At 40.4% G+C, this 20,033-nt stretch overlaps 1 protein-coding gene across 1 annotated transcript in view; it reads left to right on the forward strand.

Annotated features, from left to right (window-relative positions):
- IMPG1 (interphotoreceptor matrix proteoglycan 1) overlaps positions 1-20,033 on the forward strand; it is a 109,052-nt gene that overhangs the window by 12,235 nt on the left and 76,784 nt on the right. The window contains exons 4-7 of the mRNA XM_077770166.1: positions 2,379-2,443; positions 3,296-3,375; positions 9,343-9,495; positions 15,659-15,717. Of these exons, the coding sequence (XP_077626292.1) occupies positions 2,379-2,443; positions 3,296-3,375; positions 9,343-9,495; positions 15,659-15,717 (357 nt within the window). The remainder of the gene's footprint in view (positions 1-2,378; positions 2,444-3,295; positions 3,376-9,342; positions 9,496-15,658; positions 15,718-20,033) is intronic.

Raw genomic sequence — 20,033 nt, forward strand, 5'->3', positions numbered from 1 at the left:
TGTAAGAGTTTGAACTCCTCAAGGGCAGGGACTGTTTTATGTCTCTCCACCCACCACCACAGACCTGAGCAAAATCCTCACATGTTTTGTTAATTGTTATGTCTACTGAACCACTCTTTAGAAATTTTAACAAGTTGAGGGGCACCTGGATGACTCAGTTAAGCATCTGACTTTGGCTCAGGTCATGATCTCTCAGTTTGTGAGTTCGAGCCCCGTGTCGGACTCAGTGCTGACAGCTCAGAGACTGGAGCCTACTTCAGATTCTGTGTCTCCCCCTCTCTCTGCTCCTCCCATGCTCATGCTTTGTCTCTCTCTGTTGCTTAATAATAAATAAAAGTTTCATAAGTTTTTTTAAATAAAAAATAAAAATTAAAAAAAATTTTAAGTTGATACCAGAAGAAGTAATGTGATTGAGAAAAATCTTAGTACTAGAGTATTAACTTTGTTCACAAGACACAGAGCTATTCACTCTTATTTAAATATAGGATGATACTGGAGCGCCTGAGTGGCTCCGTCAGTTGAGCATCTGACTCTTGGTTTCAGCTCAGGTCATGACCTCACAATATGAGGGATTGAGCCCTGCATTGGGCCTTGTGCTGACAGCGGAGCCTGCTTGGAAGTCTCTCTCTCCTCTCCCTCCTCCTCCCTCCTACTCTCTCTCTCAAAATAAATAAACGTTAATTTTTTTAATGTGTAAACATTTAATGTTTTCCACGCTCATGTCTATCAGCATTGCTGGAGAGAATTGCTAAGGAGCAAGAGACAGACATTGTACATTAGCTATGATTACCAAGTGGTTAGGAAAGAAAGGGGGCAAGCAAGCAAGCTGTTTCTTATTTTCAACCTTTCCCGGAAGACAAAACAGAAAATTTTCTCATCTGAGTAGCCCATAAATCTGCCAGTTTCAAATGACTTTAAAATAAAAACCAGTGGAAGAATCCAATGTCCCAGCTTCCTAAATTATAGCTTTTGAGCGATGGTCTAGATTGCCATTGTTGTGGCAGAATCATACTCAGTGGCAGAGGATAAGGAAATAGCATCTGACACAGGGTCCTGCACAAAGTGGGCTTTGACTTGTAACTAATGCAATTGCCAGCACTCCAATAACTATTCTTCTTGGTTATTTTCTGTTTTGCAGCAAGATAAGACAAGGATACCAAAGCTATAATAGTAGGAAAGAGATCTTAGTATAAACAGAGTCCCAGACAACGGATAAAAAGGAAAATTGTCTAAATCACAAATGCTCTAATGTTTGATATGAGATATTTATAAACATGATAGCCATAAAAACTATTTTTTAGCACATAGCACAATACCAGCAGAAAAGAACAAGAATACCTAATTCCGAAACAGTCTGAATTTATATTTAGCCTGTGTGCATCAGTATAGTCCTCCATGTTTACATCTATTCTGACTGGTCAGAGTCCATGCCAGGCCAATGGATAATATTTTGTATACCACCCCGATTAGCACTTTGGCAGATATGGGTATATTAGAAATATGTAGATGGTCTCATTGTCTACAGCCCACTAGATATCCATATAACAGCAGAGCACCTGTCCATTCCCTTTGCTCTTCCCATCAACATGAGCCACAGAAAATTGGATCAAACATATTGGTCAACTAAGACTATATTGCACTCATATAGACATGAGCTATTAAGACCTAAGAGCTGATAGTAACAAATCTTTCAGTGAGCTTAAAAAGATATCACTACTGCTGTTCCTTTCTACATAGAGCTTGCTAGAAGGAGCCAACATCATATGCATACAGCTTTATAACATGCCCTTGGATTTACCCTTAGATATTTTCCAGACTGCCCTGCATAAACTGCAAACTTACCCATAACTCCTGCAGACAATGGTTGTGTCCAAAATAGGATTTAATACATCTGCATTATCCAGATATCTCTCTCTCTCCTATTGCTATAACCACAGGAGTTACTCTAGTAGATAAACTTAAGGATTCCCTGGATTTGCAGGTTTGAGGGTCTGAGATTTTAGCAAGAATATTCAGTCATAGATCATGTCATGTAATTATCTTTGATGTCAAGGATACAGTATAAGCACAATGAGACTATAAAACATTGAGCCTCAAAGACCAGTTTTGCCCACAATGAAAATGTTCCCAGGACCACATGAAAAATACTTATGGGAAAGTCCTAGAGTCAAATGACCATTTTCAGGGGTTGCTTGAATTTTTCTTCAGTGGAAATTTATTTGAAGATTACTTATCTAATGAAAAAATAAGCAAACCCGGTTTTAAAGGATTTTCCTCTAATTTTAAGTCTATTGAGTATAGAAAAAGTAAATGAATTTCGCCTGTTGTCATCGAGCTCCTTTTCACCACCTCTTCTCTCTTTTCTACTGTGCTAATAGAAAAGATGAAATGCCTACAGAGGGGACATTAGGAGAGCCTGCTGAAACCCCTGTGTTTTCTACGGGTAAGCTTAGACCTCCTCATTCACCTGTTCCTGAAACTTAACTCCAATTATCATGAAAGAGGGACGCCTGGGTGGCTTAGTCAGTTAAGTGTCTGACTTCAGCTCGGGTCCATTATCTCATGGTCTGTGAGTTCGAGCCTCACATCGGGCTCTGTGCTGACAGCTTGGAGCCTGGAGCCTACTTCGGATTCTGTGTCCCTCTCTCTCTGCCCCTCCCCTGCTCTGCCCACTCACGTGCTCTCTCTCTCTCTCTCTTTTTCTCAAAAATAAACATTAAGAGAAAAAACAAATTATCATGAAAGAAAGGGAGGGGAAATTTTATCATTGAAAGTATACTATTTAAAAAACAATCCTTGATTGAATTGACAAAATTTATAATATGGTTTCTTAAAAATAATTGATATTTCTAAATGTATAAAATAATTTAGATTCATTGGATAAAACTTGTAAAATTTAGAAAAGAATATAGGTAAAGTGAAATCACCCATTATCCTTCAACTTGGAGACAATCATCACCAATATTTTCAACCAAATAATTTCAAGATAAGTATCTGTCTTGCATCCTTTATATAGTCACAAAAGGAAAAATTAACCAGATCTCATTGGCAAACTATTTAACTGAAACATATCTAAAATAGCACCAAACTTGGGTCCCAGATGAGAAGAATGGAGAATTCAACTGGGACAAACAGTTTTCTCAATAACATATTTTTGTAATCTTACATGAGTTAAGAATGCACCCCACACCTGTGAATTACAGAATGACAGAAAGAGTATGTAAAATTTTGACCATGTTCTTATGTAAACGTCTCTAATCTCATTCTTGTGCCTGTAACGTTTTAATTTCCACAGATGTCGCCAATGTCTCACTCGGACCGTTCCCTCTCACTCTTGGTGACACGTTCCTCAACGACACCATGATGCCTACAACAGTAAGAAGTTCCGAGAGTCAATCTAGACTGTCACATGCTGTTTTTGTTTTATTAGTAAAACGAGAAAAGAGAATGGATGAACTGGCCATTCTGTATTACTAGTGCTGCATTTTTATCAGTCCAATTAAGAGTCAGTGACTTTGTTCTATTCAGTATTCTCACTGCTTCCAGGGACTGAGGGGAAAAAACAGATTGAAAACTAGAATAAATTGAGAGGAATTATAAAAAGCAACTTAGTTATTAACTCCAGGAGGGTAGGGGCCCTTTTTTCCCCAGTGCTTAATGGAACTGGATATATAGCAAATACTCCTCAAGCATTAGAATAAATGAATGAATAAATCTATCAATCAATCAATCATCCAATCAATCAAGCTCCTTCTCCATCAAAATGTAATCTCACGCTGACACTAAGGATAGAAGTTTTGCTTCCAGGCATGGCCAGCATAAATAGGTCAGATAAATATCAAAATGATCGAAATCCTGAGTGTCAAATGGGGAAAAATAAGAACTGTTCGCGGGCAAAGAGAAGCACTGGCCACTGCTGTCTTTGAGAGGAATGCAGGAGGACAGGATATGTTACAGAATTAATTGTTAGTTATCAGAAAAGGGGGACATTTAAAAAAATTTTTTTAGTGTTTTATTTATTTTTGAGAGAGAGAGAAAGAGAGAGAAAGACAGAGCACGAGTTGGGGAGGGGTAGAGAGAGAGCGACATAGAATCCAAGGCAGGCTCCAGGCTCCGAGTTGGTCAGTACAGAGACCAATGTGGGGCTCGAATCCACACACCGTGGGATCATGACCTGAGCTGGAATCTGACGCTCAACCAACTGAGCCACTCAGGTGTTCCAGAAAACAGGGACATTGTAATCACTCCAAAATCTTTGAGTCAGACACTTGGTGCTGAAGCCAGGAAACGCTGCCTTCTTTCCCCAGGAGTGGCAGGGTCACGGCCTCACACAGTGGGCAGCAAGTTCAGCACAGGGCAATCTAGAGGTGACACATACTTCCCTGGGGTCTGCAAGGCTTTGCTAGCCTCCCCTGTGAACCTCCCTGCAAGGTCAAAGCCCAGACAGTGAGGGCAAGAAGTTCAGTCTCACCAGCTCTACATGAAAATTCAGGGATGAGAACCCTGCTAGTCTGTAGGCCAGATGGCTGCAGATTTACTGGAACTATTGCTAAACAAAGAATTAAAATGTTCCATTTTTCTCCAAAATATTATTGTGAAAAGTGTTGTTGAAAAAAATTAAGATTAAATATACTCACTATAAAATTTCAAAGACAACTCTAGTTCACCTTCTCTTTTCTCATATTACTTATATCTCATATTCTTCAAAATCTAACATAGGTCCCCCCTTCTGCAGTAAATATCCCCTGAACATTTCATTTTACATTCATCACAGCCTCCTCTTATCTTTTTTGCCACCCACATCTATCACTCATTCTTTGGCTTAGCAAACATTTTGCTAGAATCCTCTGATGTGCCGGGTATTGAGGTATGTACCAAAGATCCTAAGATGAATAAGGCATGGTTCCTGCCTTCAAGAAATACATAATTCAAATAAGTACAACAAAATAGTCTTAGTGCTGTACTTGAGGATGGCAGGTGTATAGAATGGAACAAAATGATAAGCCAGGACAGGTTGCAAAAGATATGACTGCTAATCATGTATATTCACAGAGAGTTTTGTGCCTAGGTGACTGCATTATTATTTTTTTTTTTTTTACTTTTGGAGATTTAATAAAGTATGAGAATCATACTGGATTTGAGGAGATTATATGTAGGGTGACAAGATTAGCATATAAAAAGACTAGGTGAGTATGACATGGTACTAAATTAGAAATTCAGATATTATTCACTGCTCCAAAAGATTAGAGGAGGCAAAGGTTTGTACCCTAAAGGATCAGAGGAAATATTATTTTAAATGAACTGAAAGGTATTAGTAAGAAGTAAAAAAATGTGTGTATATGGTGTGTGTGTGTGTGTGTGTGTGTGTGTGTCCTTCCTTGTGTTTTAGTACTGGAAGTGAGCATGCGGAACAGTGAGGAGGGTCTCTCCGGTCAGGAGACTAGCACAAGCAGTGTGGTCTCTCAACAGTGAACAAGCTATCTGGTAGTCAGGGCAGGGAGAAATGACACAAACTAAAATTGTTTAAGCAGCAACAATTCCACTTACGATTGCACTGAAGGTAATAAGATATCTAGGAGTAAAGCTAATCAAAGAGGTGAAAGATCTGTACTCTGGAAATTATAAAATGCTGATGAAAGACATTAAGGATGACACAAAGACATGGAAAGACATTCCATGTTCATTAATTGGAAGAACAAACATTGTTAAAATGTTGATATTACCCAAAGCAATTTACACGTTTAATGTAATCCATACCAAAACACCACCAGCATTTTTCACAAAGCTAGAACAAACAATCCCAAAATTTGTATGGAACCACAAAAGACCCCAAATAGCCAAAATAATCTTGAAAAGGAAAAGCAAACATGGAGGCATCATGATACTGGACTTCAAGTTATATTACAAAACTGTAGTAATCAAAACAGTATGGTACTGGCACAAAAATAGACACATAGATCAATGGAACAGAATAGAAAATCCAGAAATAAGCCCACAACTATATGGTCAATTAATTCTGACAAAGCAGGAAAGAATATCCAGTGGGAAAAGGACAGTCTCTTCTACAAATGGTATTGGTAAAACTGGACAGCAATATGCAAAAAAAGAAACTGGACCCCTTTCTTACAACATACACAAAAATAAATTCAAAATGGATTAAAGACCTGGATACGAAACCTGAAACCATAAGAATCCTAGAAGAGAACACAGCCAATAACTTCTTTGACCTTCTCCATAGAAACTTTTTTCTAGATATGTCTCCTGACACCAGGGAAACAAAAGCAGAAATAAACTATTGGGACTACATCAAAATAAAAAGATTCTACACAACAAAGAAAACAATCAAGCTGAAAGGTAACCTACAAAATGGGAGAAGATATTTGCAAAGGACATATCTGATAAGGGTTAGTATTCAAAATATATTAAAAAGTTACAAAATTTGACACCCAAAGAACAAATAATCCAATTAAAAATGAGACGACATGAACTGACATTTCTCCTAAGAAGACCTGCAGATTTCCAACAGACATATGAAAAGATGTTCATCATCACTTACCGTCAGGTAAATATAAATCCAAACAACAATGAGATATCACCTCACATCTGTCAGAATGACTAAAATAAACAACACAAGAAGCAACAGGTATTGGTGAGGATGTGGAGAAAAACGAACACTCATACAGTATTGGTGGGAATATAGACTGGCGCAGCCACTTTGGAGAACGGTACACAGTTTCCTCAGAAAGTTAACATGAGAACTACCATACAATCCACTAATCACACTATTGGGTATTTACCCAAAGAATAAAAAAACACTAATTCAAAGGGATACATGTACCCAATATATTCATAGCAGCATTACTTACAGTAGCCAAGATTTGGAAGCAGCCCAAGGGTCCATCAACTGATGAATGAATAAAGATGTGGTACAACGGAATATTAGTCAGCCATAAAAAAGAATGAATGCTGCCATTTGCAACAACATGGATGGAGCTAGAGAGTATAATGCTAAATGAAATAAGCCAGTCAGAAAAAGACAAATACTGTACGATTTCACACTGTGGAATTTAAGAAATAAAACAGAATAACAAAGGGAAAAAAAGAGACAGAGAGAGACAAATCAAGAAAAAGACTCTTTTTTTTAAAATTTTTAACATTTAGTTATTTTTGAGAGACAGAGAAAGATCAGGGAAGGGGCAGAGAGAGAGAGAGAGAGGGAGAGAGAGAGAGAGAGAGAGAGAATCCAAAACAGGGTCCAGGCTCTGAGCTGTCAGCACAGAGCCGGATATGGGGCTCAAACCCACGAACTGTGAGATCATGACCTGAGCTGAAGTCAGTTGCTTAACCGACTGAGCTACCCAGGTGCCCCTAAAAAGACTCTTAATTATAAAAAACAAACTGATGGTTACCAGAGAGAAGGTAGATGGGGGGATGAGTTAAATAAGTGATGAGGACTAAGGAGTGCACTTGTTGTGATGAGCCCAGGGTGACGTATGGAAGTGTTAAATCACTATATTGTATACCTGAAACTATTATAACACCATATGTTAACTAACTGGAATTAAAATAAAAACTAAAAAAAATACATAGGACATTGTACTTGGGCCCACTCTGTAGTTGAATAAAAAAATAAATTTTAATTATATATATATATACATACATATATACATATATATGTATGTATATATATATATATAATTGTTCAAGCAGATTGATAGCAGATTGTGGAAAGCTTTGAATGTCAGGAACAGAGTTGGGATTTTTATCTCATAGATAATAAAGTATTACCGAGGGTGCTGAGTGAGAGACAAGGAAAATTAATCCAGTGGCTGAGGATAAATTAGAAGACTTCTCACTAATACACCTAAAGAATTTATTTAAATGTCTCATGTGAACTTTAAATATGCCTAGTGAAATGGTAAACTTCTAGAGGATCATGCCATAGGCCATATTTTTCTTTTAACTTTCCATGGGTCCTAGTACTGCCGTACACCCATACAGATGCTTAATGTGTGTTATTTCAATGAACGAATCAATGAAATCTTTTTGTTAAACAAGCATCAGTAGTCTGGCAGGTGTGAATCCACATCCTCCTTGTGCCCTGTTAAAGTTAGAGGTTGTATGGCTGTCCACTGCTATGGAAGAGAGGGGTTCGTGATATGAAATGAGGAGACACTACATTGGCCACCACCCACATGAGTTTTGTCCCTCATGGCATTTTCCATTGGTTGGTCTCTTCTTTCACCTTACATAGCTCTGATTTCATTAATAAAAGACTAAGTACATTACCAAAGATGTTTGATTTTCCACAGACATGGTTTTTACTCTTTTACAAAGCTGTTCAGATTTCACGATCATCTGGGTACCCAATATTGAAAATCTGTCACACCCCAAGTTTCAAACCCAGCTCCAGGCTTGCTCTGTGCCCTGGGAGACCATGTGAATTCAGAACAGTGAGAGACTCCTGCTTGTTCCCAGTCCAGAGAGCAAGAAGGATGACCCCTTTGCCCTTGTGATCGGAGACCAAATCCAGGTCCTCAGAAGAGTGCTTCTGTTTCTAGCCACATGCTACCAAAGGTGGCCCAAAAGTTCCATTCCTTCTGAGAGATATTTCAAACCCTCTCTTGACCTGACAGTGCTCACTAACTAGCTTTAATGTGAAGTTTAGGCATGAATAGCCTCATTAAACCAGTCTAGACTCTTCTCTAAAGAAGATTATATTAAATAATACCTCAACATCACATAGGTTATATTGTATAATACAGTATTCATCAAAGAGTATTCATAAAGTTACACAAGAATGTCACAAAATCTCAGTGATGCTCCAGCAGTATATATAAATTATGTGTGTGTGTATATATGTGCAAATGTTTTCATCAAGAGCAGAGTCCTAACATTACAGTGTTCTCAAGGAGTGTAAATAGTTAATTCATTAGAGCTTTGGTACTTTGTCTCTCAGTGAAATTCAGAGGACACTTCTAGTTAATAGGATTTAATTCTAAAAGTACTTGAGGGGCACCGGGAAGGCTCAGTCAGTTAAGCATCTGGCTTCAGCTCAGGTCATGATATGGTTCATGAGCTCAAGCCCCGTGTTGGGCTCTGTGCTGACAGCTCAGAGCCTGGGACCTGCTTCAGATTCTGTATCTCCCTCTCTTTCTGCCCCTCCCCCTGTTTGTGCTCTGTCTCTCTCTGTCTCTCACAAACAAATAAATGTTAAAAATTTTTTTTAAAAACTTGAGCCTTCATAAGCCACCTTCTTGAGACAATATCAATATACATTATATAATAGTACCGTATATTTACAATTTATATTAATAGAAGACCTTTTGTTTTCTAACTCAGGAAAGGAAAATAGAACCCACTGAGGTATCCGAAGGCCCAATGGAGCAGAAGGTGGAACTGAGCATCATTCTAGCAAACCAGAGGTTCACAGCAGAGCTCGCTGACTCCCAGTCCCCATATTATCAGGAGCTGGCCACAAAGTCTCAACTCCAGGTAAGTGAGCCCACCCCACACAACCACAGCCCAAGTCATGACTCAGAATCGGGGAGCCAGCAGAACCTAAACCCTTTGAACAAATAGTTTCAACTTCTTGTGACCAGACATTCATTTTTAACCAAAACTGCATTCATTTTAATAAAAAACTACAACGGGACCCAAAATGTTAGGGTAAATTGACCTCTAGAAAGGTTTTCTATTCCAGCTTCTCTTTTTTAAAATTTTTTTCCCTTAATGTTTATTTATCTTTGAGAGAGAAAGAGAGAGATGGAGCATGAGCGGGGAAGGGGCAGAGAGAGAGGGAGACACGGAATCTGAAGCAGGCTCCAGGCTCTGAGCTGTCAGCACAGAGCCCAACACAAGGCACAAACTCACGAACCATGAGATTGTGGCCTGGGCCGAAACCATGAGTTGGATGCTTAACTGATTGAGCCACCCAGGAACCCCTCCAGCTTCTCTATCTTAAAAATCACTTACATTTAGGTTTAATGTAATTTTAGTATTTTAAATACTACTTTAAATATTAGTAGGTTTTTAAACCTCCTTTAACGGCGAGCCACTACACAGGTATTCCGTATGTCTAAAATTTTCATGTAAGCACCAACTAGGGAACATGTTGGGTTGAAATAGGAATTTTCAATCCATGTTTGTCTTACATAGTATTTCCATTTTTGCAATTTAAAGAATGACATTCTTCATGGGTGATAAGTGTAAGGCTGTAATGTTGTCCCTGCCGTCCACTAAACTTAAGGGCTGTTCCAAGGTGTCTCTTCCATCTCTGACCATCATATCTGCCTGCCTTTTCTTTTCCTGCAGGATGAACCTAAGCTCCTATGCTCACCGTGGCATCTGTACGCCATGTGAAAAGCCCTGCCTTCCTTCCCAGCCTCATCTTACCATCCTTCCCATCCCCCTCCTTTGCACTCTACAGAAATACAAACTACTTACAACTCTTTTCTACCTTTAACCTTTCCCTGTGTTGTCTCGTCTGTCTGGAATGCCCTTTCTTGAGTTTCACTTTACAAAACTTTATCAAGGGAAGTTCTCTCCCTCTCCATTCTAGATTCAGTCAGTGCCTCTCCTCTGAGCGAACACACAGAGCCCACTGTTGCCAGGCCATTTATCACCCTGTCTTGAGATTGTTTGTTTACATGTCTTTGGCCTTTGTTGTCTGCATTTCTCCCTCTTCACCTGCCACCTCACTGTCTACAGGCTCTGAGCGTCCCTTTGAGGGCAGGAACTGTTTCTTTCATCTCTGAAGACTTACCTCCTAATACAGAGTGTGGGATGCAGTTAACTACTCAGTGACTATAGAAATGCAGCTGAAAATAGGAGCATTCATAAGATAACATAACTATGAACTACATTCATGGAGAGCCTGGGTGCCCACACATCTCACTCAGCATGGCCAGGGAACCAACAGCCCCCTACTTCTCATACTTGGAGAATTCAGTGCTTATTACCTCCTCTCAACTGGAGAGAAGATGAATAGGCAAAAATCTTAAACCTCCAACTTCTGCCTGCATCAGCATTCAGTTAATAAAATGTAAAGAATCATTTCTATAAACTTCAAAGAGAAAGCATCAGCAGGGGGTGTTTATGAACTAGAGAAGTACTTAGACATGGATTATTAGATAAAATGGATTAAAGAATAGTCTGTTAACTTTCTGTTTGTTCTCTGAAATATTCTTTTCAGAAAATCTTTAGTGTAGTCAGAGTATCTTCAAAATTGGATAGTTGGCCAAGATTCAAATTCGGGCAGTCTGGCACCAGAACCCTACTCTTAACCATGAGGCTATACTTCCTATTTTTCCAAAATAAATATTTATGGGACGGGGATTTTTGTATTATCATCAAATTAACATGACCATTCGAGACTCTGAAAAACTTATTAGCCAAATAAGCGTACGTGTCTCTGGGTCTTGTTCCAGAAAAACCCATCACATCAGTCCTGCTGGTTCCTCTGCACCGTCACTGGCTTCTCTGAGATGGAGCCCCTGTGCTTGCAGCATCTGTTCCCTTCCCAGGCTTTTGAGCAGTGCAGACCACCTAGCAGCCTGCCAGCACATAACCACCCAGCTCCACCACAGCCCACACTTGCATTAGCACAGCCATTCAGGCCTAATCAGGAATTAATGGACAGTGCTTTGAAGTAATTTAATTTCCACAATAAACCTAATGAGCAATTTAATACAAATGTCAAAAGGAATGCTTAGCTGTTGTCTGAATGCCTTCTCCTGTGCTAACACTCATGAGAACTCAACACGGCTGCCTTTTTATAGCCCCGTGAACATACATTCCAGCAGAATCAGGGAGGCCCCTGTGCATTTCGTATTATTAATAAGGTTAACTGGGCACTTAATTAGCAATTTAGTGGTTAGCACTCCATGATTGGAAGGTCCCCAGAAGATTATTTAGCAGAATTAACTGAAGGCCTTTGTCATCTCCTCCCTAGATGCCTTCTGCACCCTCCTAAGCAAAGCTGACTCTTAATCAATCACAGACAGGTTCACAAAGAGGCCACGGGTGGCAAACAAAAGTCCGCTCTGCTGGAGACAGTGCTGTGGAGCACTCTGGGAGGGGAGGATGGCTTTCCTTGGAGATGTTCCCTGCTGCCCGTGCTGCAGCTAGGGCTTCTGTGGAAGCAGTTCTGTGCTTGATTGATTGTTTCCATCTGTACAACGGCGCCTCTGGTATCCTGGACGAGAAAGAAGGACACATCAGGGTCTGAATCTTCTGCTCCAGAAACTGCTGCTCACACTTAAACATTCAGTGCCAACTATTGTTACTGGAATAGCATGACAGATGCCTTGGGGACCCAGAGCTATTTGTCACCAAAGGCCAGAGCAGACCTGAAGCAGGTACACAGCAGCTCTTCCCTACCTGCCTCCATAACAAAGACCATCTCTGCAAGGCCTAAATTCCTCGTTCTCCTCTGTTAAGCCTGTGGCAGGGGTGGCCATGGAGGCACAGAAACTTAGTATGCAGCCTCCCTGCCCTTGACCCCTACAGGGACCTTCACGCTGCCCTTTCCCCTCATTGAGTCATTCAAAAACAACTGACTGAAATCTTGCTCTGCCCTTTTCAGACTCCACAGTATGTGGCTACTGAGGAAGTAAAAGAAAATTGGGCTACGAAGGAGCTAGGAATCCAGTAGGAGACGTAGAGACTAACTTAATCAATAATACAATGTCATCAACTCTCTGCCCACCGTGTGGCAGGCACTAATTAGTTATTTCTTATAGGAGCCTTATAATAAAGGGATCCTTTTGAGGCTAAGGAGATCAGATTCCGAGAGTTGAAGCCATAAACTCAAGGTCTTACAGCTAGAAAGTAAGAGAACCAATATTTAAACTCAGGCCTACACAGCTATCTCAAGCACCCAAAACCTAAGCTACCTTCATCACTGCAGTTACTATATACTCAGGGGGTGAAAACTATTTTTAATATTGGCGCAAGAAAATATGATTTAGAAGGTGAATCAGTCTGCTGGAAAAAGAAATCCATGATACACTTCAAAGGCCAATGTAAGTGATGTGGGGATTGTCTGTGCCTCACTGCCCTAGTCCTTGGCATAGATAATGTAGAGTCAGCAGTAAATTTAGATACAGTGACAATGCAGCGGCATGTTGATGAGTTTAGAGAATGAAGAGATCCACTCCAGTCAATTAAACAGAATTTGCTGAGTCCCTGCTATGTGGATGATGGTCTGCTAGGTACCGGGAGGGAGGCAGATGAAGATGAATAAATAAGATATGGTCCCTGAGCCCAAGGAGCATAATCTCAGTGAGGGAGCCATCATGCAGCTCATAGACTGTTTTATGGGATATACTGTAATAAGTTCTAGAGTAGGGGAAGAAGAAATCATTGAGCCTGATTTCAGGGCTCTACAAATGCTTTTCAATAGAGAATATGCTTGATCTGGTTTTGAAACATGGCAGCGTGGGCAGTCAATGAGCAGAAGATAGAAGTTGCATCTTGGGTTAAATGGGGGAAAATAGAAGTCTGGAGGAAGCACATGTTGTATTTGAGGAGAGATAGGTATTAGTTTATTGTCCCTAGAGGACACGATACTGGCCAAAAGGGTAATGATGACAGGAAGGGCAAAGGATAAAGTCCTTGAGAAATGGAGGTTTAGCTTGTGCAGGGCCTTAAATGCCATTCTAAAGGAACTTATTCATTTAGCAGTGTAGCCCTTCAAGGGATTTTTAGTGAAGAACAACACATATGGAATGATTACGTTGGAAATAAAAACGTGGTCAAGGAGACATCTCCTTTCCTCCTGCCCCAGCATATATCTATCCCCCACCCCACCAAAACAATATTTCTGCTCTTCTTCCTCCCACACACACCTAAAAAACCATTTCAGCAATATAAGGGGGAAGATAGGGAAGGTATGCCTGCCATGGAAATAAAAATGTGGTGGAAACAAAATGTATATGGGATTCAAACTACCAGGAGTTGGTGACTGGACGTGAGGGGCACAGAGGGAAGGTATCAGGGTTGCTGGATTTTCTGGCATGGAAGGAAGACAATAGGTGTTTATGAACCTAACTGGGGTAGAGAGCCCTGGAGGAAAGGCAGATTTGGAAGGAAGAGAATGACTCTGGTTTGGACATACTGAGTTAGTGGCAAAGTTGGGATATTCATGTGTAGAACTCAAAGCTATGTCTCAGGTGATCAGTGAAGCCATAGCAGAATATGAGATCCTGCAAGGAGGGGCAGAGGGGAGTGGGCACAGGGAAGGGAGGATGTTGCCAGGTGCCTGCTTACCCCCTCAGCCTCACCTTCACCCTGCTCTCCCTCCAAGCTTTGCTACTAACACCATCCCTTCCTTTTGGTCTCTCTTGCCTCCCAAGCTGGAAGGGGCAGCACCTGTCTATGTGGCAGTGTGTCCCCAGAGCCTAGCACAGTGTCAAGCTTGCTGAATAAATAGGAGAGTGAGATAAGGAGGCCGAGAATCTATATATTTAAAGTAGAGAGCAGACGAGGGGCGCCTGGGTGGCTTAGTCGATTGAGCGTCCGACTTTCGCTTAGGTCATGATCTCACGGTTCATGGGTTCGAGCCCCGCGTCGGGCTCTGTGCTGACTGCCAGCTTGGAGCCTGGAGTCTGTTTCAGTCTGTGACTCCCCCTCACTCTGACCCTCCCCTGCTCACGCAGTCTCTCTCTCTCTCTCCTAGGAAAAACAAACAAAAAACATTAAAGTAGAGAGCAGACGAGACTAAGATGGAGTAAAGAAGACTGAGAGAGATGTCTGGGTGGCTCAGTGGGTTAAGCCTCTGACTTCGGCTCAGGTCATGGTCTCATAGTTCCTGAGTTCGAGCCCCACGTAGGGCTCTGTGCTGACAGCTCAGAGCCTGGAGCCTGCTTCAGATTCTGTGTCTCCCTCTCGCTCTCTGCCCCTCCCCAATCCCTCCCCTCAAAAAATAAACATTAAAAAAATTAAATAAAAAAAGAAGACTGAGAAAGTAGTCCTTGAGATAAAAGAACCAGAAAATAAGCAGGCACACCAAGGAAGAGAAATGGAAAATGCCACTGGGTTTGGAGAGAACCAAAGAGACAACAGCCTAGAGAGAGTCCAGAGGCAGAAGCCAGACTGCAGGGGGTCAGGAGTAACTGAGTACAGCAATCATAAAATATTCTGATAACATGCCTTATTAGCAACATCAGACTAGTTAAGAAAAATTAGTATAAAGTCCACATAAATCTACCAGTGAATCTAACCTATTAGAGTCTGCCTGTACCATTTTATTTAGATATAGCAGCCATTTGGACTTTAGTAACCTCTTTAACATTACATTTTCCAAATCATATAATTCAACTCAGAAAATATTATAGTTATTCCTTGTGTATAAATAAAAATACTGTAGCCAAAAAAGTTTCTTCCAAGTGCCACCTTAAAGTTATTTCATATTTTATGTAAAGTAACCATGAAAGCAGATCAGAACTACCCAATTGCAGCTTTTAAATAAACAGCAAAACACTTTCCTCTGGGTTTCAGAAATTACCAAGAACAAAGCATTTTGCCTCAATTGTTGCTTCAATTTTCTATTTTCATTTTTTTCCCCTAACTCATCAGAAGTGTTTAGGCTTTCTCAGTTAGGTAAGGTCTGACCTAGTACAGCCAGAGCGTTTCATAAATTTCTTTCTTTCTGCAGATGCAAAAGGTATTTAAGAAACTTCCAGGATTCAAAGAAATCCATGTGCTAGGATTTAGGTAAGTAAGAGGATCCGACTCTTCTCAATTTTTAAATTACTTTTCCCCTGTCCTCTTTTAAAAGCAGTGTCATGAGGAATATAAGGTTCCTCTCCCCCCTGGTTGTTTAGCCCGGCCGAATCCTGAAAACTGAATACATTTCAGATAAAGGAGTTGCCTAATTAGAACATGACTCTAGGTGATTTTTTAAGCGGTAACACAGGAGCTGTGTTCCTTCCTTCCTCCCTTTGGAGTCAGAAACACTGCTCTCTGCAGAGAGCTCATCTGCTGTCCTTGGAAATGTTATTAACAAACCTCTTAGGAACACACCTCAGTGGAGACAGGTCAAAATAAGTAGCAATTAGTTACCTTGGTGTCTGATTGCCTGGTTCCCTATCAAATGTTAAACATTATCATCGTTTAAACAAATCAGGCTGACCTACGGAATCAGGTGAAACTAATAAAAAGCAGTACCAGTGGGGGGGAGGGGGAAAGGGAGTTGAAGGAACAGGGTAGAAATGGACAGAGGTGGAAGCAAGTCTTCGCAGAATGTATGTTTTTTTAAATGTTTATTTAATTTTGAAAGATAGAGCATGAATGGGAGAGGGGCAGAGAGAGAGACAGAGTGTGAGTGGGGGAGGGGCAGAGAGAGAGGGAGACACAGAATCTGAAGCAGGCTCCAGGCTCTGAGCTGTCAGCACAGCGCCCGACGTGGGGCTCAAACTCATGAACTGTGAAATCATGACCTGGGCTGAAGTTGGACATTCAATTGGCTGAGCCACCCAGGCACCCCACTAAATTACAATTTTAAATAAAGGAAATGAAATTTAAAATTAGTGCCATGCGGGGTTCAGTTATGTTCCCACAGCTTCCCCACAAACAGGCCTATATCCATTTGCATCTCAACATTCTCATCCAGGTGGGTTCATGATTTTTGACAAGAAGTTTAGCACCTTTTAAAAAAATGATTATTTAGCTATTTTTGAGATAGAGAGAGAGAGAGAGAGAGCATGTGAGCGGGGAGGGGCAGAGAGGGAGAGAGAGAATCACAAACAGGATCCATACTGCCAGCACAGAGTTCCCACATCAGGCTCAATCCCATGAACCTCCAGATCATGACCTAGGCTGAAATCAAGAGTCAGAAGCTTAATCAACTGAGCTACCCAGATGCCCCGCATCTTTTTTCTAAGTTCTCATTCAAAACATCTACAGATGGAGTCATAATATGACATATTTTTTAATATGCCATAGGGTATGTGGGAGCCCCGGCATGACAGAATGAGATTTCCCTCACCAAGGGGGATTTGTAAAGTGGGTAGAGAAAGTCTCCCCCAAAATACTTCCTGGCCCCTTCACCCTCTGTTGTGTTAAAGCTAGAAGTTGCCCAGGGCAAGTCTACATGCTCATGAAGAATAGCTTCTGGGTGAGTTCTATGGATGTATTTCTCTCAAAGCTCTCAGGCCTCTCTGATTTGTGTGACTCCAGTGGAAGAAAATATTGAAAAGTGAAAGTTATAAAAGATGAAACCCTTAATGTGCACCAAAGCAGACTCATTTTTCCTTATTTCAAGATGCTGCTCCACAATATTCCATGTGAAATCAGATGGATTAGAGGGAAATGAAAGGTGATAGTGGAATATTCTGCATAAACGGCAAAGTCTTCTGGACAAACCACTGCAGCTAAAGAGCAGATGTTGCATTTAAAGCCGAGGGAAATGATAGGAACAGGCCTCTCGGTGAATGTTCAAATGGTCATTATGCCCTCCCTTCAAATAAATGAAAACCTAATAATAAAAGAAAAAATCTATTTCAGAAGAAAATGAAAGTATTAAGATGATGACATTTTGCAAGATAAAATTTTTAAAAATATATCTACTGAAGCTGCATCTTTCCCACGTGTTCATCTCCATTAGAATTTATTCTTACTCCCACCAAAGATGTATATAAAGTAAATTTGATCATGTATTCCCAATGCTCTCCACTATGGAATGAATATTTAGTCTCCCAGAAAACAGTTGAACCCTGAATACTATAAAAGATATGCTTATGGAGGTGCCTGGGTGGCTCAGTCAGTTAAACGTCTGACTTCGACTCAGGTCATGATCTCACGGTTCATGGGTTCGAGCCCTACGTCGGGCTCTGTGCTGACAGCTCAGAGCCTGGAGCCTGTTTCAGATTCTGTGTCTCTCTCTCTCTCTCTGACCCTCCCCCGCGCTCTCTCTCTCTCTCTCTCTCTCACAAATAAATAAAATGTTTTAAAAAATTTAAAAGATATGCTTATGAGTATGGCAAGCTTTTAATCATAACTACCAATGCTCAAAGTGTTGTAAAGTAAACTTAGAATGTAAGAAATTGCTTCCTCATGGAGCCAGATCCCCTAAAACCCTTTGAGTCTCCTGGTACTGTCTTTATTTCAGCTCATTTGTACAAAACCTGATCTATAATTTCATAAGTACTTTTTTTTTTATCAGTGACCTCATTTGATTCTCCCAGACACAACTGGGAAGTTATGAGGACATCTATGATTAACACAATTCTAAGGATGAACAGAAAAAGATCAGCTTTAAATATTGCTTTATCTCACAGTGCCTGGGTGGCTCAGTCAGTCAGGTCATGATCTCACAGTTGGTGGGTTCCAGCCCCGCATCGGGCTCTGTGCTGACAGCTCAGAGTCTGGAGCCTGCTTTCAGATTCTGTCTCCCTCTTTCTCTGCCCCTCCCCCACTCATGCTCTGTCTCTCTCTGTCTTTCAAAATAATAAAGATGTTTAAAAATTTTAAATATTGCTTTATTTCTTAAAGCAATATGGGAAACTATTAACAATCATTTTAATCTAGTAGGAGGGTAGACTCTTTCAAAGGCTAGTTCACAATTGTACATAGCAACTTTATTTGTAATAGCAACAGTAAGAAATAATCCAAATATCCATGAACAGAGCAATAGATACACAAATCATGGAATATTATTACCATAGACTACTAAATAGAGGAGGCAACTATTAGAATATACAAGAATATGGGTTCGTCTCAGAATAACTATGTTGAGTGAAAGAATAACTATGTTGGGGAGGGTGAGGCAGAAAGGATGAGAGGGAAGGATTTCAGAGGGGCATGAGTAAACCTTTGGGAGGGATTAATTTGATTGTGGTAATGGTTTCACAGGTGTATAATATCAAACTTACCAAATTGTATACCATCATCATGTGCACTTTGTTCGTGACAATTATATTTCAATGCAAAATTTTTTAAAAAAATGGACAGGACTAGGCGCTTGGCTCAGGGAGCCCTTCTCGAAACTACAAGCCACTGCTGAAAGGAAGCAAGCAGCAGGCCCCACAGAGCAGCCCCAGTTAGGAAGTCATAGATCCTTTTATGCTTCCACAGAAAGGAAAGTCATAGCAGTCTCTTTCAGTCATATTTTACCAAGGGACGAAAGTTCAATGAATTCATACTCCAGGCAGAGAAAGCAGTAACACAAATCCCTTCACATGTAGAGAATGTCTTTGTCAACAAACACCACCTGAAATGGAAAATGAGAAAACTGAATATAGCTTCTAAACTAAATTCATATATACATCCAGAGGAGTCCAAAATATATTTGTCAGTTTGATGACCACAGTTTGATGAGCAAGTAGTGAGTGGTATGGCCAGTGAGTCCAGACTTGAAGTCAAGCAGGACAGGGTTTGGATCCCAGCTCTGCCACCTTCCAATGGACAACTTTCCCTCTCTGTGTGTGTTCCTTTTTTGTAAAATGGGGATTGTGTTGTTGGAAAGATTAAATGAGGCTGCATATAAACTGCCTGGCTCAGACCACCCACTCGGTAAACAGGTGTTTATTTTTCTTGCAACCTGTTCCATGATGAATTGTACCATTCCTACAAGGCTTACTGATTAAAGCAATTTGAAAAACAATCAGTCAACAAAACACCAGTTCCAGTGTCCAGTCTCAGATTAATTACCTTCAGGATTAAATTAATCATTTAATGCTATTCACGCGATGAGAAATCCATTTATAAAATACTTTCTTAAAAAACTTCCTGGCACCAGCACTACCCAAAATGTAAGACGTATAGGATATATTTGTGGCCTCTTTGGGAAGAATATGAAGAAATCAAAGAGTTTACAAAGACCAAAAGTACATACCGTTTGAACTAAGGCTGAAATCCTAATCAGAAACATCCCATAATGCTGTTTATTTCCTGAGATTCATGTGACTCTTAAAATTCCATCCAAATTCTGATGGCAGTTTAATGTGTTTCCTTCAAAGCTCTGGACAAGCATGGAAGACAATGGATAGAAATCTGTGTGTGTGCGTGTGTGTGTGTGTATGTGTGTGTAA

Source organism: Crocuta crocuta, unplaced genomic scaffold (genome assembly GCF_008692635.1).
Source record: "Crocuta crocuta isolate KB4526 unplaced genomic scaffold, BGI_CrCroc_1.0 scaffold270, whole genome shotgun sequence".
Classification (NCBI taxonomy): domain Eukaryota; kingdom Metazoa; phylum Chordata; class Mammalia; order Carnivora; family Hyaenidae; genus Crocuta; species Crocuta crocuta.